Here is a 19158-nt window from a genome sequence, read left to right as displayed (position 1 = left end):
CTGAAAACAGTGGAAGTCATGGGGAGGTGCTGAGCCGCGCTGTCTACATCAACAGACCCAGGCAGTGCAGCTTGGGAGTGAGCTCGCAGGTGTACCTATATAACAAGTGGCTTGATGGGGGGCAGGGGGGGCACAGGAGGAGGAGCCAGGAGTACCAGCGGAGGACCCAAGAAGAGAAGTTCAGGACTGCTCTGGCAACAGAGAAGGTGAGTACAAACCTGTTTTTTTTTTTATATATAACAAACAGTTTACAATGACTTTAAGAGACATATATTTACTAATAATAAAAAAAGTGAATATATGTTATGATAATATTTCATTAACCACAGTATTATAGCATTCACAATCTAGTCATACTTTCAACGCAAATACGTTACCCCCCCCAAAAATACAGCATTTTATTTAGAAAAAAAATAAATGGAATACATTAGTGGTACTGAAGATACATAAGGATATTTTTCAATTGTGTGAATTCGTAATATTTTAAGATTTAAGGTCATCCAACAAAATATTTCATAAGACAAAACAAAATTGTAATTTAGATTTTGTTTGTTATTGATGAATGGGTTTTATCCTATTGGAACATCATCCTCTTCCATTTTAGTCTCCTCCTGTGTTGCAGATTCAGGATCTCCAGGAAGAATGCTTGTTGCTGTCTGAATTAGCTGCTCAATTTGTTCTTCTGTCAGCCTCTCTTCACTCTCTTCCACCATCTATTTTAAAACGATGAAACAACATGAACCCGATGTAGACATAAAATCCATTCATACAAACCTAAGGGTTCTTTAAAGCCCAATTCCAGGACAAATTTTTTCTTAAAAAAAATAAAAGCAGCTCTGACCACAAATACTTACCCTTAATCCAGAGCCCTCCTACACAGTGCCTCTTCTTGGCCACAACAGGGCTTCCGACTTTTGCTCAGGATCACTCAGCTCAGAAGACTCCCATCTTAGTGCAGGGTGTCATGGACTTGCCTGCTGGGGCATTTTAGTAGCGCTCTTTATTCAGTGTAATGGTGCAAACATGATGACTCTGTATCAGTTTGGACCACCCAACCCAGAGCAGAGTTGAAGAGAAAGAGGACTGGTCTGAAGACTTTAGAACTATTAAAGTGAAAAAATAACATACTCACGGAGGGACCTTCAGGATAGGGAGAAGAGGTGGCCTGGGGGTGGGGAGTGTGGTGCCTGCAGTTGGGCTTTAACCACTTGCCAACCGTGGGACTTCCTATAATGTCCTCGGATTGCAGTGGTTATACCAGGATGATGCCTGCAGCTACAGGCATCATCCCAGTATTACAATTTGTAGCCGGAGATTCCCTGTAATGCAGAAGTGATGGTTAGCCAATCGATTACTTCTGCGCGCAGTGGAAGGGGGTACCCCTTCGCACCGCCACCTTTCCCAGGCTCTGCGTCTGATCGCGGAGCCCAGTGACAGGTGGCGATGGATGCACAGCACAGAGAGGGAGGAACGGACATTGTTCCTCCCTCTCTGATACTCTGAGGATTTCGTCACTTCCGGGTTCCACCTCTCTGTTTACCTGGCCATTAGTGGACAGGAAAGCAGCCAATCAGACCGATCTTTGGCTGCACTGGAGGCCAGAGGAGAGATTTGATATGCAGATTTGGCCCCTTGATCTTTTCATTGTTTAATAGTATTTTGGTAATGCAAAGAGGAAAAGTTCAACTTACGGTAAACCAATTAATCAGCATTTTTTTTCACTACTCTGTCTTAGGTAAAGGATATTTGGTTTTGAGCTTTTGCTCTTCATACTATCTTGATGGAGAAGTTGCTTTTTTTTAGTGAAAAGAAGGCTGGGAAGCTGGAGGAAAAAGAGAGTGTCAGCTGGGTTCCAGATATATGGAGATCTCGACACACAAAGATGTGCAACAATAAAGCTCCTCTCCTGTGACATGCACTCAGCAGATACTGTATTTTATCAGAAAATGCTATAAGAGGAGGAATGCACTCACCAGCTGGATTTCCACTGCTGTCATGGGCCGATGGTTAAGTAGTTGCAGCTTTTCTGCTCTTGAAAAATAAAAGCATTTTATTTCTCCCATGGACTTTTTTTTTTTAAATGCCATACAAAGTTTTTGTGCTCATAAAACATGCTGTGCACAGATCATATCTGTAACTGCTATACAAATCATACACTATTTCTATTGGTTAGATTTTAGCAATGGAAACCCAACTAAACAAAATTAGCTTTTGGACCTAAATCGAATGGCTTTTGTTGAGCCAGACTGCATTTTCATGGACCACATCAGTGATTGCTAATTTGGGTTACTGCAGTCATTCTTTGAGCTCAGGCCACTTGACTATAGATAACAGCTATGGCATCTCTTTATCAAGTTTTGGATGACTACTCAATGAGGGTCTACTTTGCAGCGCCACCTTGTGGTAAAAAGCTCTCATGTCTGAGTGCAGTTGGTTGCCTTAATTTATGTGCCAGCAGATACAACATCCTGTAATGTAGTACAGCTTGATTGCAAGGTAGAGAGGGAAGATCATAACCTGTTGCCTGATACACATTACAGTGGATCTTCACTGCATCTGAGCACCACAAACCAAAATAACAATTTAATTCATTTTTAATAGTCAAAGCAAACTCCACCCATCCATCCATGTCTCCATGCTTTATTTTGTTGAGAAATCACTTTGACCCCCTAGCATTTCTGGCCTTGGCCATCTTGAGTAAGGGCTAATGATTCATGTAGCATTTACTTCCTGGAGCCCTTAGCTGAGAAATGCATGCAGGAGGATGTGCTTAGCTGAGAAAACCCCTCCTCATTCCCTCCCCTCCCCTCCCGAACACTCCTGAGATGTAAGACATAATAAAAAAATAAAAAAAAAAAAAAAAAAAAAAAAAAAAGGATTTTTTATAACAGCTTAGCTGTAAAATCCTTTTCTTGGAGTACATCACGGGACACAGAGCCACAGTAATAAATGTATGGGATGTCCCAGAGCAATGCCACCTGAGGGGAGGGAACACAACAAAAGTAGGGTGCAATCAGACCTGAGGACCTATACTGCTGCCTGCAGCACACTACGCCCAAAGGCGATATCCTCATGTCTTCTTACATCCACCTGATAGAATCTGGTGAATATATGGACTGAAGACCAGGTTGCAGCCTTACAGATTTGAGCCATGGAGGCTTGGTGATGCACTGCCCACGAAGCACTAAGAGCCCTGGTGGAATGCGCTTTGACCTAAAAAGGTGGAACCTACTTCAAACTATAAGCTTGAATAATTACCTGCCAAATTCATTCGGCAATAGTGGGTTTTGATGCTGCCTGTCTTTTGCTAGGACCTTCAAGCAACATGAACAAAATATCTGTTTTTCGAATTTGAGCAGTCGCCTTCAAACAGATCTTGACTGCTCTCACTACATCCAAAGAGTGTAGTGACTTTCTTCCTTAGAACAGGGTTTTGGAAAAAAAGAAGGTAAAACAATATCCTGGTTTAGGTGAAAACCTGAAACCACCTTTGGCAGAAAGCTAGGATGAGGGCGCAATACCACTCTATCCTTGTGAACAATTAAATATGGGTCTTTACAAGAGAGAGCCACTAGCTCTGATACCCTTTCTTGCAGAAGAAATAGCTAGCAGAAAAACTAGCTTCCTTGTAAAAAGGACCTTCCATCATACTTGATTTGTTGTAGCCGTATTAGTGCAATTGTTTTGAGTACTGCTTGGACCTTGAAGAAAGGGACATACCCCGAAAGCTTGTCCTGAAAAATTGTATGTTAGTGCAAATAAAAAAAGTATCACGGACAGTACTCAATTTTCTTTGTAAAAGGGACTAAAGGAATATGTCGTATTGGCTCAAAAGGCTGTTTCTGTAATGCTGACAGAACTAAATTCAAGTCCGAAGGGTTCGGGGGTGCTTTAACCGGTGGATTAAGCCACGTTACCCCCTGTATAAAGCTTCGGATCAAAGAATGCGAAGCCAGCGGACATTGAAACAATACTGATAAGGCCGAGACCTTTCCCTTGATAGTACTCAAGGCCAGCTTCATCTCTAGCTCCATTTGCAGAAAGGCAAGAATTCTACCTATGACATACTTCCTAGAATGCCAACCCCTGGATTCACACCAAGAGACATATGCCTTCCAGACTCTATAATAAATGACCCTGGGAGCTGTCTTCTTTGCATTAATCAAGGTAGGTATCACCGAGCCTGAAAACCCACGATTCTTTAAGGCGCCTTTCACACAGACGGCTGCTGCAGTTAAAAGCATATAATATGTTCTGTGAAATTCAAGACTCCAGACACTGCGATCAGCTGCATTTGTACAGTAAGATTACGTGCGTTTACATGCAGCTGCGTTTAGCTGCGTTTGGAACATTCTTGCCATTTCTGATGTGCTTCCTGTTGCTTTTCTTTCCTTGTTGCCGCTGCTATCCACAGGAGAAATAGTTACACTGCGATTACCTGCAGTTATGTACAGATAGCTGCGCTAAATCGCTCCTGGACGCAGTCAATTCTATTTTTTCTATCCGCACGGAACCGCATGTAACGAAATCGCAGCTAAACGCAGTGTGTGAATGGGGCCATAGGAAAGCATTGTGTGCGTTTAGCTGCGGTAGAAAACTAGAAAATCCGCAGCTAAAAGCACCATTCTAATTCTATCCGTCCGTGTGAAAGGGGCCTTAGAATGTGGGTTTCAATAGTCAAACCATTAAATTCAGCGTTTGTAAAATAGGATGGAACACTGGTCCCTGCGATAGCAGGTCTGAACATGGTGGTAAGGTCCATGGGTCCCCTACCGCCATTTCTGCATACCAAGATCTTCTGGTCCACAAGAACTATTGACTTCTTTTCTCCCTTGATCCTGCCAAGAAGTCGAGGTAGCAGCAAAATAGGAGGGAATGCATAAAACAGTGAGAACTGATTCCACGGGGTCACCAATGCATCTGTTCTGCATGCGAGTGGATCCCTTGTTCTTGACACAAAGTTGTCGACTTTGTTGTTGAACCTTGACGCAAACAGATCTACATCCGGGATCCCCCACCGTTGGCATATAGCCAGGAAGATGTTGGGGTGAAGGGACCATCCCCCCCGGGAACAACTGCTGGCGACTTAAGTAGTCTCCCTGCCAGTTCTCTACCCCTGGAATGAAGATTGCCGAAATGCACAGCACATGTTCTTCTGCCCAGGTTAGAATATGGTTTACCTCTCCCTGGGCTGCCTGACTTCTGGTGCCCCCTTGGTGATTGATAAAAGCCACTGCTGTGGCATTGTCGGATTGAATCCTGACAGGAGAATTCTGCAAGCTGAACGTCCAGGCCCTTAGGGCTGGACGCGGTGCCCGAATCTCTAGAATGTTGATGGGCAAGGTCCTTTCGGTTCTGGACCATTTCCCTTGGACAGACGCTTCTTCCAGGACTGCTCCCCAACCGGAAAGGCTAGCATCTGTTGTTACCACCTTCCAGGTAACTGGTAAGAAGGATTTCCCCTCCTGCAGATTCTCAGATATCCTCCACCAACTGAGGCTCTGGCGCACCTTTGGCGACAACCGCAGTGGAAAATCTAGTGCCTGAATCTTTTTGTTCCAGGCCGATAGAATACTGTTTTGAAGTCTCAAATGAAACTGAGCATAGGGAACAGCTTCGAATGAAGCCACCATCTTCCCCAATAACTTCATAAAAAGGCGATTGGAAGGGCCTTTCTTTGCCCTGGCCCCCTGGATCAGCTCCTTTATGGTGCTGATCTTTGCCTGGGGTAAAAACACCTTCTTCTGGGCTGTATCTATGACCAGACCCAAGTACTCTAATCTTCTTACTGGCTTTAAAGAAGATTTCTCTAGGTTGATGACCCAACCTAGGAATTCCAGGTAGTTGATTGTGGGGACTATGCTTTGATCCAAGCGGCCTACCGTCCGGTCTATTAAGAGCGGTTCGTCCAGGTATGCCATTATTGTTATACCTTGAGCCAGAAAGGGCCAGAAGTTTTGTAAATCAGAGGAAAGGGCCAGAAGTTTTGTAAACACCCGAGGTGCAGTAGCTAGACCGAAAGGCAAGGCTACAAACTGAAAATGAAGTTTTTCTACTTCGAAACCCAAATACTTCTGGTAAGCGGGGAAAATAGGTACATGCAGGTATGCATCCCTGGTGTTGATTGATGCCAGAAGCTCTCCCCCTTGTAGGATGGAGACTACTGATCGGATTGATTCCATGCGAAAAGAGCGAATCTTCAGGAATCGGTTTAGATCTTTGAGATCTGGAATGGGTCTGACATCCCCATTGGTTTTGGTACCGTGAAAAGGTTTGAATAAAACCCTGACCCCCTGCTCTTCCACGGGGACCATCATGATCACTTTTTGTGACAAAAGTCGGTCTAACGCTAGAAAGAGAGACTTCTTTTTCTCTGGATCTTTGGGGACATCTGACCTGAGGAAACGAGGAGACGGGAATTCTCGGAACTCTAGTCTGTAACCTAGAGCTTTTGTGGAGACCACCCATCTGTCCTGAAATTCTTTCCTGCCAGACCTTTAGATAGCTGCAGAAGTCTTCCCCCCACTTGAGCTAGCAGGGGTGCCCCCACATAAAGAGGCTTTAGCGTTCTGTCTTGTGGGTTTCCTCCCCCAGGACTTCTTTTGTCCCTGGGGTTGACCTTGAGTTTTACCTCTTGAACCTGACGGCAGAGGCCGCCGTGACTGCCTGGAGGCTGATGCCCCTGGCACTGGAAAAAAGAGCCTGTTTAAATGAGGGACGTTTACTTTTTTTCTTAACTGGCAAAAAGGCAAGCATGGGATCAGGTACGTCCTCTTGACAGCCCCCGGTGGTGACTATAGGCAGGCATAGCAACATTTACTTTAAAGGAGAAAGCCCACAAGAATTAGAAAAATTCCTTACGAATCTCCCTTACCTTATCCAGCTGCAGGTTTCTATGGTAACAGACCCAATCTTTACCTCTCAAGCTGGGCTCCGTTAGAAAACCTTCAGAGACTGGGGCCCCCTTTTTATCGGGGGATCTACAGCCCTGGGCCTGTATAAATCACCCCGCTAAGGAAAATGGCTGGAAAAAACAAGTACTGGATCGTGGGGTCCAGCTCTCTAAAAAGAGAAGCGTTACAGGTAAAAACCTTGTTTCTTCGGACACGAGGCCCGGGTACCATTCAATTCGGCCTGAAGAAGACACTTTGAATGAATCCAGTTGCATGGCATGCCCCAGTAAGGAATATTCCAGTGGAGCTCAGCACAGCACATCTTTACTCGTGACCAACACCTAAGACACTGGCGAGGTACTCCCGGTAAGGGGAGGGGTTATATGGGGAATAGAACTTCCTGTTTAGGGTGTGCCAGTGTTCATCACCTGAAGGTGCCATATAACCCATACAGTTATTACTGTGGCTCTGTGTCCCATGATGTACGATAAAGAAAAAAAGTTTTAAAACAAGTAAAGGGATAGGATAGGATATACTTTTCTACCTATTTCTTAATGCTAGCAGCATGAGGTTTAATAATGATCAATGTTGATTGGGAGAGGATGGAGACATGGATGGATGGAGGAGTTAAAAAAAATGAATTAAATCTTTTTTTGGTTTGTGGGGTTCAGATGCAGTGAAGATCTGCTTTAAATCTCCATCAGCAGCAAATCTAATGTAATTTAGAGTAACAGGCTGGAAAATTGGATATGTTGGTGAGATATAGAAGCATTTATGCAGAAAAAAAAAGACATATTTTTCATTTATTGATAGCTATGTCTATCAATGTGGCACCATTATAGCTGCGGTGACATGACCATATAAATCTGACTCACTAGCAGTTCGGCATTTGACTCATAACTTTTTGAAAAGAAAATCCTAAATTTGAAATCCTGAAAAAAGGCATATAATCATAGGAACTAAATTTACAAGGATGACACTGCTGTATAATTTCCTTCATGGATGTTGCCATTTTTACTTTGTGTATTGCCTTTTTATGGTGGTTTTTAATATAGCATGCAAAGATGGTAATAACTGCTAGGTTTATATTCATTCTCATCAAACTAGAAGATGCACAATTCTGTAACTAAACACATAGGTTATTTTCACCTTTCCTGTCCTAAAACTGCAATCTGAGTGGTAACAATTAAATTAAATTACAGGGGGAAAATGGTAATGCATAGCAGATACATTTCATCTCCACTATACATTTTATTTCAGTAATTTAGTTAAAATTGCTTCATGGTAAAGTGCAATACTACAAAATTATCCTTATTCCTTCATATACAGTGCAGGTTGTATGTGATGGTGCAGCTAGAATGTCATTATATTTTACAGTGATTTCTAGTGGGTATCACAATATGGCTCCAGCTATCTTTGCAACATGTATGCAGCTAAAAAACACAATATGCAAATTATAATCACAGAACAAGTGCAGTGTAAAACATGCAATTTGGTAGCCAGCCAGAGGTTTTGTTAGTGACTTTCCAACAAAATGGAATCACTGTTAAACAGCAATTTTTTGTTACTGATAAAGAGTGCGACCAAATATTATTAGACACCCAAGCAGTTTTTTCATCAATCGCACTCTTTCCACCTGCTCAATGTCCTTCCATGTAGATAAAAGTCGGCAAACAGGTGAGGATGAATAAAATGTCTCTTTATTTCAACACTAACGCGTTTTAGTCTATCAAGGCATTATTCCTAGTTACCCTGATCAATGTGCGTTACCTTCAAGATTTACCAGCATACTGGATAGATCAAAAACTAAAGGACAAACCTTGGACATGATTTTGGTAGGTTTTATAGGCTGTAGTGGTGGAATTAACATCACAGCAATTTCTGCTTTTTGCATTGCAACCACAGGTCCTAGCATGCACTGAAAGTGGGGCCTTCAATGACATTGGCTCACCTCCCCCACACCTGCCCACATAGGCTGAATGACAGCAAAATTCCCTCCCTGTGTCATGAACTCTGAAGACTTTCAGAACAATTCTAATTTATTACGACTATGTCACATGTTACCACCCAAGCCTCTGCATCTATTAAAACCAGAAGCAGATCTTGACCTGGTTTTATGGTCACTTCAGTAAATGGAAGATTTTTACTCACAATTTTATCAACCGTTTTATACTATCAATTAACATCTCTTTTTATACTTGCAATAAACCATTTAGACCAATATGTTTGTCAGAATGTACAGTGGATATAAAAAGTCTACACACCCCTGTTAAAATGTCAGGTTTCTGTGATGTAAAAAAATGAGACAAAGATAAATCATTTCAGAACTTTTTCCATCTTTAATGTAACCTATAAACTGTACAAGGCAGTGGAACAACAAACTGAAATCTTTTAGGTGGAGGGAAGTAAAAATAAAAAAAATAAAATAAAATGGTTGCAAAAGTGTGCACACCCTTAAACTAATACTTTGTTGAAGGACCTTTTGATTTTATTACAGCACTCAGTCTTTTTGGGTATGTTTCTATCAGCATGGCACATCTTGTCTTGGCAATATTTGCAAACTCTTCTTTGCAAAAACACTCCAAATCTTTGTGAGGGCATCTCCTGTACACAGCCCTCTTCAGATGACCCTACAGATTTTCTAACAGATTCAGGTCTGGGCTCTGGCTGGGCCATTCCAACACTTTACTCTTCTACTGGTGAAGCCATTCCTTTGTTGATTTGGATGTATGCTTTGGGTCGTTGTTATGCTGAAAGATGAACTTCCTCTTCATGTTCAGCTTTCTAGCAAAAGCCTGAAGGTTTTGTGGCAATACTGAGTGGTATTTGGAACTGTTCATAATTCCCTCTACCTTGACTAAAGCCCCTGTTCCATCTGAAGAAAAAATGGCCCCAAAGCAAGATGCTGCCACCACCATGCTTCCCTGTGGGTATGGTGTTCTTTTGGTGATGTGCAGTGTTGTTTTTGCGCCAAAACATATCTTTTGTAATTATGGCCAAAAAGTTCAACCTTGGTTTCCTCAGACCGTAACACATTTTCCCACATGCTTTTGGGAGACTTCATGTGTGCGATTTTGCAAAATTTACCAGGGCTTGGGTGTTTTGTTTCGTAAGAAAAGGCTTCCATCTTGCCACTCCACCCCATAGCACAGACATGAAGAATACGAGAGATTGTTGTCACAGGTACCACACAGCCAGTACTAGCCAGATATTCCTGCAGCTCCTTTAATGTTGCTGTAGGCCTCTTGGCAGCCTCCCTAACCAGTTTTCTTCTAGTCTTTTTAGCAATTTTGGAGGAATGTCCAGTTCTTGGTAATGTCACTGTTGTGCCATATTTTCTACTAGACATACCTACTAGAACAACTGAACTTTATTTGGGGTTAATCAGAGGAACTTTAAATGATGGCATGTGTGTACTGACTCCTATTTAACATGCGTTTGAATGTGATTGCTTAATTCTGAACACAGCTACACCCCCAGTTATAAGGGGTGGGTGTGCACACTTATGCAACCACATTATTTTAATTTTTTTTATTTTTAGTTCTGAAATGATTTATTTTTGTCTCATTTTTTTACATCACAGAAACCTGACATTTTAACAGGTGTGTAGACTTTTTACATCCATTGCAGTTAAGGACAAATAGTGGTTGTTCTCTTTGCAAAATGATCCTGCGGCAAAGGCACTTTTTATATTACATGATCTGAAATGATAAACACTGAGGCAAGAGGACCAGGCAGAAAATATGTGCATCGTGTTCTTTGTTGGGCCAGCTGCCATCGAGTAGATTTGTGGCCATTATTGTGATGAAACAATTTGTTTTTTTATATAGAGTACAAAGAGAGTGCTATCAAAATAAGGCTAAAGATTCAGCATTTAACTGGCTTCTTTTGGAAACACAATGATAATCCAAATGTGGAAGTAATATTTTGTTATACAGCATTTTAAAGTTTTGTCTTATCGTCATTTGTTAATGATTAAGATGCATGCCAGCTTAAAAAAATAAATAAAGTGTGCAGATTGTCCTGTCTCTAAATTAGACCACAGGACCTGCCAAAAGTCCTTGGCATGCACGCAACAAACTGAAGAGAGCCTAAACATATGCTTTTTACTGCGTATCACAGGCTTCATGCACATGGGGGAGAAACTTGAGGTCATAGAACGTAACTGCGGGTGCATTTCTGTGCCTGGGATATACACATGCCACATACAGCCAATCATAGTAATAAATGGCTGTATGCTGCTACTTGCATAAACATGTGCTTTCGTACAGATGAAAAACTCTGAATGTGGAGAGTTTGCATCCAGGGGCGTGTGGATTTATATAAGCATGGGTTTCATTAAGCAGGAGCATAAACCCACGTACAGCCATTCATTACTATACTAGCTGTGTATCTAGGGCGTGGACACGCACCTGCAATTTAGATTGTATGCCTAAGAGCATCCATGTGCATAAAGCCTTACAATGCACATTGAACCAAAATTAATTTTTTTTGGTTCTGGATAGAGAATTCAGAAGTTACTGTGACCCCACTGGGGAGATTTCCCTTAATTTCCTCCTAGTGACATTATGTCACTAGGACAGTCAGTATAGGGTATTCTCTAAAGGGGAACACAGAAAGCAGGAAAAAAAAACACCCTTTTTAACCACCTCATCAATCGCACCATACATAGCTGAAAGGTTTCCCCCGCGGCTCTCTTGTTCTGGGAGGATGCCCTCCCGGAACATGCCTACTGCATCAGGCGCGCACTGTGACCGCTGTGTCCTTTGGACACAGTTGATCACAGATCAGGATAAAGGGACAATCACAGCGGCCCTTTAACATGTGATCAGCAGTGTCCAATCACAGCTGATCACATGTAAACAAACTTGCCGGTTAGCGGCATTCCTTGCCTCACATGCTGTAACTACCTGAGGAAAGGAGAGTCAATAACCAGCAAGGCTGACAGGGCATATTTACACTGATAATCAGGGAACTGATCGTCAGTACCTTGATCATTAGCGCAGCCCCATCAGTGCAGTTTCACGAGTGCCCATCAGTGCAGCCTCATGAGTGCCCAACAATGATAGCAACCACTGTGCCTTATAAACAAATATTAATTAGAGGAAGAATCTGCAAATCTGTATATAAATGTAATTGAGACATGAGACAGAAAACAAGTAAAAATAAGAAAGTTAAAAAAAAAAAAAAAAAAAAAAAAAGTAAATGATAGTTTCTCTAGGGCTCCTGCATGTTTTAAACACGATAAATGTCCCCTGCTTGTGTATACAGGGTATAAATCTGTGCAGCATAATTAGCACTGAACAACATAAACCATTTGTTTTTAAATTTTCACCATATGCTTCTTATCGTTTCATTCCACTCCAGTCTGTGCCAAGTATGTGTTCCTTGTACACACAGAACTATTCTGTCCTGAAATATAGTAACTATTCAAGGAGCATATGGGTATGGTAAGATATAAATGCTAAAAGAACATGTAACGAGCAAACACTTACTTGGTCAATTTATGCGATTTCATTGCAGTTAGGAACTTCTGCACTATTTCAGGACTCTGATGCTGGCAGGGTGTGTTGGACAAATATTTCAGTGTCTACAAAAAAAAAAAAAAAAAAAAGAAAAAACACCAGATTCACATCAGCAGCTATTACTGCAATCAGACACCTAAACATGTGGATGATAAGCTGCCCAATGAAGAACGAGGTCTTGAAAGCTTCTAGTCACCTAATTTTGTATTTTTAAGTTGGCTGATACTCAACAATGGCAGATTTAATGTGTTTTGGAGTTGGGCTTAAACTGCAATTACACTATCTACTAGGGCTGGGGAAAAAAAAAAAAATCAATTTTAATCCTGAATCGAGTTCAAATCGATTCAGATTTGAAGAAAATCGATTTTTTAGATTTTTTTTTCCCTTCAGAGTTTCGGATTTGCAGAGCGCACAGAGTACACGGGAGGCTGTATTCCCGATGTAGCCAGCAGTGAGGGGGCGGGGGCTGGGAGCTCCACTGACGAGCTGACTCCGCCCCATGTAGCCTGTATGCTCAGAAAAGAACAGCTGTAGTTAGAGCAGCGATCGGAGTGGGTGCGTCAGTGGAGCTCCCGGCCCCGCCCCCTTTATACTGGCTGGGGAATACAGAGGTCCAGGGGCGGGGCCAGAAGCTCCACTGATGCGCCCACGCCGATCACTGCTTACTACAGTACAGCCGCTCTGTTCCGAGTGGAGCTCCCAGCCCCACCCCCTCTCTGCTAGCTAGCGCGCGAATACAGCCTCATGTGTCCTCTGTGCAGTGCACTCTGCAAAGCTGTCATCGGTGCCCCAATTCACAGGTAATCTCATGCAGTATATCCACAGTCTCTGATAACCGTCATGCAGTATATATCTGCAGTCTCTGATAACTGTCATGAAGTATATCCGCAGTCTCTGATAACCGTCATGCAGTATAACCGCAGTCTCTGATAACCGTCATGCAGTATATCCGCAGTCTCTGATAAATAACCGTCATGCAGTATATCCGCAGTCTCTGATAAATAACCGTCATGCAGTATATCCGCAGTCTCTGATAAATAACCGTCATGCAGTATATCCGCAGTCTCTGATAAATAACCGTCATGCAGTTTATGCGCAGTCTCTGATGACCGTCATGCAGTATATCCACAGTCTCTGATAACCTCATGCAGTATATCCACAGTCTCTGATAACCTCACACTGACTTTTCGGTTAGAGAAAGGGTTTGCCTTTGCAATTGTGTATGTTGATGCACTTTAATTAATATAATTAAAAAAATAAATAAATAAATAAATAAATAAAAAAATCGCAGATTTTTTTGGGGGGGAAAATCTCCCAGCCCTACTATCTACACGAAAATATAAAGTCATGGTTAAAAGCTCTTTTATACACAGATATCTGTTATGGAAGGCAAACTCTACTATAAAGGTAACCTTAAAATGAGATTATTGATTTTCAGTATTTATCTAGCACCCATATATCACAAAGCTCTATACACAGCACATAAACACATTTACACCATTTTCTGTTCCCTGCAGGAGTTCAAAATTTAATATATCTAACACATATAATATACACTATGAGCAACAAGGCAGGGTGCCAAATAACCTATCAGCATGTTTCAGCTCACAGGAGGAAGCCCAGCAAGCCGGTCGTATTTGTTTTATCTTTAAATCAAATGTCATTACAGGAACAGAAGGTATACTTACAATACAGTGCAAAGGTTTTAGGCAGGTGTAAAGAAATGCTGTAAAGTAACAATACTTTGAAAAATATAAAGTTTAAATTGTTTTTTTTTTTTATCAATTTACAAAATGCAAAGTGCGTGAACACAAGAAAAATCTAAATCAAATCAATATTTGGTGCGACTACCCTTTGCCTTCAAACCATCATCAATTCTTATGCCCTGTACACACAATCGGACATTGATCGGACATTCCGACAACAAAATCCATGGATTTTTTCTGACGGATGTTGGCTCATACTTGTCTTGCATACAAACAGTCGCACAAAGTTGTTGGAAAATCCAATCGTTCTGAACGCGGTGACATAAAACACGTATGTCGGGACTATAAACGGGGCAGTAGCCAATAGCTTTCGTCTCTTAATTTATTCTGAGCATGCGTGGCACTTTGTGTGTCAGATTTGTGTACACACGATCAGAATTTAACCGATCGGATTTTGTTGTCGGAAAATTTTATAGCCTGCTCTCAAACTTTGTGCCGGATATTCGGACGGAAAAAGTCCGATGGAGCCCACACACGATCGGAATTTCCGACAACAGAATCTGATCGCACTTTTTCCGTCGGAAAATCCGACCGCGTGTACAGGGCATTACACTTTGCACACTTGCAAAAAGTCAGGGATTAGTCAGATGTATGATTAACCAGTTATAACAAACAGGTACCAATGATCATCATTTTCATACATATGATGAAACACAGTCATTAACAGAAACAGCTGTGTAGGTGGCTTAAAATTGGGTGAGGAACAGCCATACCCTGTTACTAAGGTTGAAGACTGTTTCATGTCACAGGTCATACATATGGCAAGCTGAGCACAGCAAGCTAGTTATACTGCATCAGCAAGGTCTCTTCCAGGCAAAGATTTCAGAGCAGACTGGGGTTTCAAAACGTGCTGTTCAAGCTCTTTTGAAGAAGAGCAAAGAAATGGACAAGGTTGAAAACCATAGACACAGTGGTTAGCTAGGAAACTAAATGCAGCAGATGAAAGACACATCATGCTTATTTCCTTTCGACAGCGGAAGATGTCCAGCAGTGCCATCAGCACAGAACTATTGGAAACCAGTGGGACCCAGGTACACCCATCTACTATCTAGAGATGCTACTGTGTTCAAAAAGCCATACCTCCGATGTGGAAACACGGCTAAGAGACTCAACTATGCATGAAAACATAGGGACTGGGGTGCAGAAAAGTGGCAGCAGGTGCTCTGGACTAAGGAGTCAAAATCTGAAATATTTGGCTGTAGCAGAAGGCAGTTTGTTTGCTGAAGGGTTGGAGAGTGGTACAATAATGAGTGTTTGAAGGGAACAGTGAAGTATGGTGGAGATTCCTTGCAAGTTTTGGGCTACATCTCTGCAAATGAAGGTGGAGTTTTGGTCAGGATCAATGGTGTCCTCAATGCTGAGAAATACGGGCAGATACTTATCCACCATGTTATACCACCAGGGAGGCATGTGATCGGCCCCGAATTTATTCTGCAGCAGGACAATAACCTGATTGATGTTGTTTTAAAGGCAAAGGGTGGTCACATCAAATATTGAATTGATTTGGCGTTTTTTTAGTGTTCATTTACTATGCATTTTGTTAATTGATAAAAATAAACTATTAACACTTCTATTTCTAAACGCATTCTTAATTTACAGCATTTTTTCACACCTGCCTAAAACTTTGTACAGTAGTGCTTGCATACAGTTGTGCTCATAAGTTTACATACCCTGGCAGAATTTACGATTTAATGGCCAATTTTCAGAGAGTATGAATAACAACACAAAAACATTTCTTTCACTCATGGTTAGTGTTTGGCTGAAGCCATTTATTATCAATCAACTGTGTTTACTCTTATTAAATCATAATGGCAAACTACCCAAATGACCCTGATCAATAGTTTACATACCCTGGTGATTTTGATCTGATAACATGCACACAAGTTGACACAAAGGGGTTTGAATGGCTATTAAAAAGGTAACCATGCTCACCTGTGATCTGTTTGCTTGTAATTAGCGTGTGTGTATAAAAGGTCAATGAGTTTCTGGACTCCTCACAGACCCTTGCATCTTTCATCCAGTGCTGCACTGAGATTTCTGGATTCTGAGTCATGGGGAAAGCAAAAGAATTGTCAAAGGATTTGTGGGAAAAGGTAGTTAAACTGTATAAAACAGGAAAGAGATATAAAAAGATATCCAAGGAATTGAGAATGCCAATCAGCAGTGTTCAAACTCTAATCAAAAAGTGGAAAATGAGGGGTTCTGTTGAAACCAAACCACGGTCAGGTAGACCAACTAAAATTTCAGCCACAACTGCCAGGAAAATTGTTGGGGATGCAAAGGAAATCCCACAAATAACTTCAGATGAAATACAGGACTCTCTGAAAACATGTGGTGTGGCTATTTCAAGATGCACAATAAGGAGGCACTTGAAGAAAGATGGGCTGCATGGTCGAGTCGCCAGAAGAAAGCTATTACTATGCAAATGCCACTAAGTATCCCGCTTACAATACGCCAAACAGCACAGAGACAAGCCTCAAACCTTCTGGCACAAAGTCATTTGGAGTGATGAGACCAAAATTGAGCTTTTTGGCCACAACCATAAACGCTACATTTGGAGGCATCAACAAGGCCTATGATGAAAGGTACACCATTCCTACTGTGAAACACAGAGGTGGATCACTGATATTTTGGGGATGTGTGAGCTACAAAGGCACAGGAAATTTGGTCAACAATGATGGCAAGATGAATGCAGTATGTTATCAAAAAATACTGGAGGAACATTTGCATTCATTAGCCAGGAAGCTGCGCATGGGACGTACTTGGACATTCCAACATGACAACGATCCAAAACACAAGGCCGAATCGACCTGTCATTGGCTACAGCAGAGTAAAGTGAAGGTTCTGGAGTGGCCATCTCAGTCTCCTGACCTCAATATCATTAAGCCACTCTGGGAAGATCCCAATAAGTGCAGTTGATGCAAGACAGTCCAAGAATTTACAGGAACTGGAGGCTTTTTGCCAAGAGGAATGGGCAGCTTTACCATCTGAGAAGATAGAGCCTCATCCACGAATACCACAAAAAGACTTAAAGTGATACTAAAGGTTCGTCTTTTATTTGTTTAACCTCCCTGGCGGTATGATTATTTTGGATTTTAGGTGCTGAAAGCGGTACAATTATTTTGCATGGAAATTTGGCGTTTTATATTGTAGGTCTGTAATTCTTAACAATAACATACTTAAATCTGTCTAAACAAGAGTCTAGTAGATATCCCAGGTATGATAAAGTTTGAAACACAAAAACATAAATTATAATATAATAAATAAAAATAAATAATTAAAAAAAATAAAAATAAATAGTAATAAAATAAATTTCCCCACGATTCACTATCGCTCAATTCTGCAAGTGTTCTAATTTATTATCGCTGTTTTCTAGCTGGTCTAAAGCCACTTTTGACGTAAAGGGACACTTTTTGGTTGCTATGGACAATCTCCAGTTTCCAGGCAGAAAGAACAGTATATATCACATAAAACTGCATGCAGGGCATGGGCCAAAGCACTGGGGACAAAAGGGATGTGAAATAATTCATACAGTACTGTAATCTGTAAGATTACAGTACTGTATGCGTTATGATTTTTACTTTTTTTTTTAATTTGCCGCCAGGCTCCGCCCCCGTGCGTCGCGACGCTCGCAGGGAACGGAGCCTGGCACGGAGAGGCTTCGGAGGACGACGGAGCCCACGGACACTGCGGGGGACATCGCAGGATCCCGGGGACAAGGTAAGTAAAGTCACACCAGGATCCTGCGATGTAATCCCGAGTGTGGCTCGGGGTTACCGCTAATGATCCTGAATTTTAACCCCGAGCCACACTCGGGAAAACCGCCAGGGAGGCTACAATAACAAACATGTCATACTTACCTCCACTGTGCATCTCATTTTGCACAGAGTGGCCCCGAACATCCTCTTCTGTGGTCCCTCGGCGGCTCTCACGGCTCCTCCCCGCATCAGATAGCCCCCTAGGAGAAGCTCTCTCCCAAGGGGGTTACCTTGCGGGCACGCTCCCGAGTTCAGCATTTGCTTCCATAGACACAAATGCCGGACTCGGCCCCGCGCCCGCGTCATTGGATTTGATTGACAGCAGCGGGAGCCAATGGCTGTGCTGCTATTAATCCATCCAACCAGGATCCGAGACACCGGCTTTTGCTGGTGTGCTCATCCTCGGAATGAGATAAAGGGGGTACAGGTAAGTAAAACAGGGGCTTGGGGGGCTGCATTGAGGTGAAAAACCTTGAAGGTTTACAACCCCTTTCAAGCTGTCATTAATGTTAAAGGGGGCCATACACTATATTAAGAACTGGGGTAGGTAAACTTTTGATCAGGGTCATTTGGCTAGTTTCTGTTGTGATTATGATTTAAAAAGAGTAAACACAGTTGATTGCTAATAAATGGCTTCAGCCAAACACTAACCAGGAGTGAAAGAAAAGTTTTTGTGTTATTGTATTCTCTGAAAAATGGCCAAGAAATCATAAATTCTGCCAGGGCATGTAAACTTATGAGCACAACTGTATATGATCCAGCACACTTCTTACAGCCATAGAACTTACATTTCAGTGTGCTACAGTGAAGTGATGGATGGTGCCATCAAATTGCAAAGTCCATACATAAAGTTATCATTGGCACACGATGAACAAGAACTGCAAGCAAAACATTTAATCACCACCATAGGATGTGTACATGTGTACGAACTTACAGGAACATAAGGCACAAAACCAAAATTATTTAAATGTTTAATGTGCATGGCAAACTAAGACAGCATCGTACATGGTAATAAAATATGTCTGATCAGCTAAACAGGTTCAGGATTCACAAATGCTATGTGCATGACATCTGTCTGTGCATGTGGGCCTGCAATACAAGCATCATGTAACAGTTTATCACTTGTTTTAGTAGATCCTTCATCTTCTATGATCTCAGGCAGATGGCAGTGCAGTACCTGTAAGAATTCAAAGTCCTGGTAGTTTTACACAGTGGC

The 19158-nt window shown here is 41.9% G+C and overlaps 1 protein-coding gene across 4 annotated transcripts in view; it reads right to left on the bottom strand.

Moving 5' to 3' along the window:
- Positions 1-258: 258 nt before the first annotated feature.
- CRCP (CGRP receptor component) overlaps positions 259-19158 on the bottom strand; it is a 78457-nt gene continuing 59557 nt past the window's right edge. For all 4 annotated transcript variants that reach the window (XM_073615107.1, XM_073615108.1, XM_073615109.1 and 1 more), the window contains 3 exons: positions 12389-12483; positions 1974-2031; positions 259-713 (listed from right to left, as the gene is read on the bottom strand). In XM_073615107.1, coding sequence (XP_073471208.1) covers positions 570-713; positions 1974-2031; positions 12389-12483 — 297 coding nt within the window. In that variant the 3' untranslated portion in view covers positions 259-569. The remainder of the gene's footprint in view (positions 714-1973; positions 2032-12388; positions 12484-19158) is intronic.

The sequence above is a fragment of the Aquarana catesbeiana genome, linkage group LG02 (genome assembly GCF_042186555.1).
Source record: "Aquarana catesbeiana isolate 2022-GZ linkage group LG02, ASM4218655v1, whole genome shotgun sequence".
In the NCBI taxonomy this organism is placed as follows: domain Eukaryota; kingdom Metazoa; phylum Chordata; class Amphibia; order Anura; family Ranidae; genus Aquarana; species Aquarana catesbeiana.
This window is presented reverse-complemented; position numbering and strand designations above follow the sequence as displayed.